This window comes from Protobothrops mucrosquamatus, unplaced genomic scaffold (assembly GCF_001527695.2).
Source record: "Protobothrops mucrosquamatus isolate PMUCROS unplaced genomic scaffold, P.Mucros_1.0 scaffold1779, whole genome shotgun sequence".
Lineage (NCBI taxonomy): Eukaryota > Metazoa > Chordata > Lepidosauria > Squamata > Viperidae > Protobothrops > Protobothrops mucrosquamatus.
Window position 1 is genome coordinate 10,527 of NW_015387917.1, and position 2,193 is coordinate 12,719.

Here is a 2,193-nt window from a genome sequence, read left to right on the forward strand (position 1 = left end):
GTTAAAAGATAGTTAACATCAATTTAGATGGAAGAAGAAGGAGCAGATAAGGAGGGAGACCCAGGTGACATAGTATTGAATAACTGGAGGTTGTATACATATTTATAGACGTATATACTGAGAAGGTTAGATAAATAGAAGTATTAATGTAAGAGAAAATTAATCTTATTGTATATAATACAGATAGGGAAATTTGGAGAGAGGAGTTGCTCGGACATTACCCCCGAATTGTATCTGAAGAGGGATGAAAGGGAAGAAAGGAGAGGAGAGAGAAAAGAGTAAAGGAGGGGAGAAGGAAGTAGGAAGGTTGGAGGAGAGAGTGGTGAAAGAGAAGAGGAGAGGAGAGGAAGAAGAGGGAAGTAGGGAAGAAAGAGAAGGAAGGGAGAAAGAAGGTAGAGAAGGAGTGGGGATGCAGTGAAAGGGGAAATGGGCGAGCAACACCAAAAGTCATGTGTATGTATTTATTTCATTAAAAGTATCTTATATATAAGAATGTAAAAAGAATGTATGTTAATATCTGATAAATATCACGGTATATGTATGGGGGAGAGTTTGGAAAAATAAAAAATAAATTTAAAAAAATAAATAAAAAAAAGATGTTCTGCTTCTTCAAATGTTCACTCGTTTCTGATAAATTCAGTCGCTCATCAGTTTAAATGAAAGCATGCTGGGGTTTTGAATGGAAAATGTGCTAAATGTGCTAAAATTGAATATAAAAGGAAAGGTACAAAAGAAAATGAGCTACTGAATCTGACAGCCAGAGTTTCTGTTAACAACTCTTTGAAATCCAAAAAAGATCTGAGGTGATGTGGGGCTACATGCCAAAGTTACTAGCTAACTTTGAAGTAAGGAAGAACAGTAAGATGCAAATGGTCCAAGGTGGACATCCAAGCAAGACAAACCTTTCTGAACTCAGAGCCAGCCCAGATTTCAAGGAAGGCAACTGCCTCCCCCATCCAGGGAATTCTCACTGATTATATTAACACGTATTTTATTTTAAGAAAGTTCCTAATAGACCAATTATTTGTTAGGAACCTACAGCCAAGAAGATCTAATACAGTGATGGCAAACCTTTTGAGACTGAGTGCCGAAAAACCGCCCCTCCTTCCGCCCACAGGGCCACCCACCACCTCCACGGCCCACCACATATCGCCCAAGTGGCCCTGCAGGGCCATGGCAGCCTCTGCCCGCACCCCACAGCATCATTTGCACACAAGGGGCGTGAGGGTGGAGTCTTGTCCCTACTGCCCGGTTGCCATGTCCTTGGCTGCGCTGCTCCGTGTGGGCTGCACCTGGAGGCAACTCTCCTCTGGGGGGGGGCTGCTGGCAAGGAGGGGGCCACAGGGGGAGGTGGGGCTGGGGCAATAGTGCATATGCCCACAGAGAGGGCTCTGAGTGCCGCCTCTGGCACGCGTGCCATAGGTTCACCACCACTGATCTAATAGGTTCAGTTCTGACTAAAGACATGCATCTGGGGCAGAGACACCCTACACACCCTAATTAAGATGCGTAACTATAAATGATCAAAGTAATGAACATCAATAACCTAAACTTAATGTTGTCCTCCAGTTCCATCCCAGACCTCTTGGCCAGTGACAGACCAGAGACATTTGGTACAATGAATGTCCTGCAGTTTGCTGCTACGTTCTTTTCCTTCATCAGCCTTCTGTTCCTGCTTGCTGCTTTGGGTTCAGACTATTGGATAGTGGATTCCAGCAAACATCTTGGTCTATGGAAATTTTGTGATCATGGAACATGTTACTCACTAGGTGTGAAATCAGTGTCAGGTAAGATTCAGTATTCCAAATGCATCACTAGCCTGTGAAATACACAAGAACCTCCATCTTGAATTCTTACCTTGTGTCTGCATTGGCTCCCTACAGCCTTTATACATGCCACCCGAACCTTTATGTTTCTGGGGATGATCTCTGGAGCTGTCTCTCTCGTTGGGCTTTGCACCCTGAATGGAAAATGCAGTCTTGCCAATATCGGTATCTCAGCAGGCTGGATCGCATATATTGGCAGCTTTATTGCAGGTAAGCATCTTTACAAGAATCTTTCCCCAGATATGTTTTTTTACGTGACATAATTCAATACTATCACTACTATTTATAGTACAGTATATATATAGTATAGCACTATACTATTATAGGAACCATGGTGGCACAGTGGTTAGAATGCAGTATTGCAGGC

General features: G+C 43.0%; 1 protein-coding gene across 1 annotated transcript in view; it reads left to right on the plus strand.

Annotated features, from left to right (window-relative positions):
• Positions 1–1,618: 1,618 nt before the first annotated feature.
• The window catches only part of LOC114923063 (protein NKG7-like), a 4,008-nt gene continuing 3,433 nt past the window's right edge, over positions 1,619–2,193 (plus strand). Inside the window, exons 1-2 of the mRNA XM_029285500.1 lie at positions 1,619–1,787; positions 1,884–2,036. Coding sequence (XP_029141333.1) covers positions 1,619–1,787; positions 1,884–2,036 — 322 coding nt within the window. The remainder of the gene's footprint in view (positions 1,788–1,883; positions 2,037–2,193) is intronic.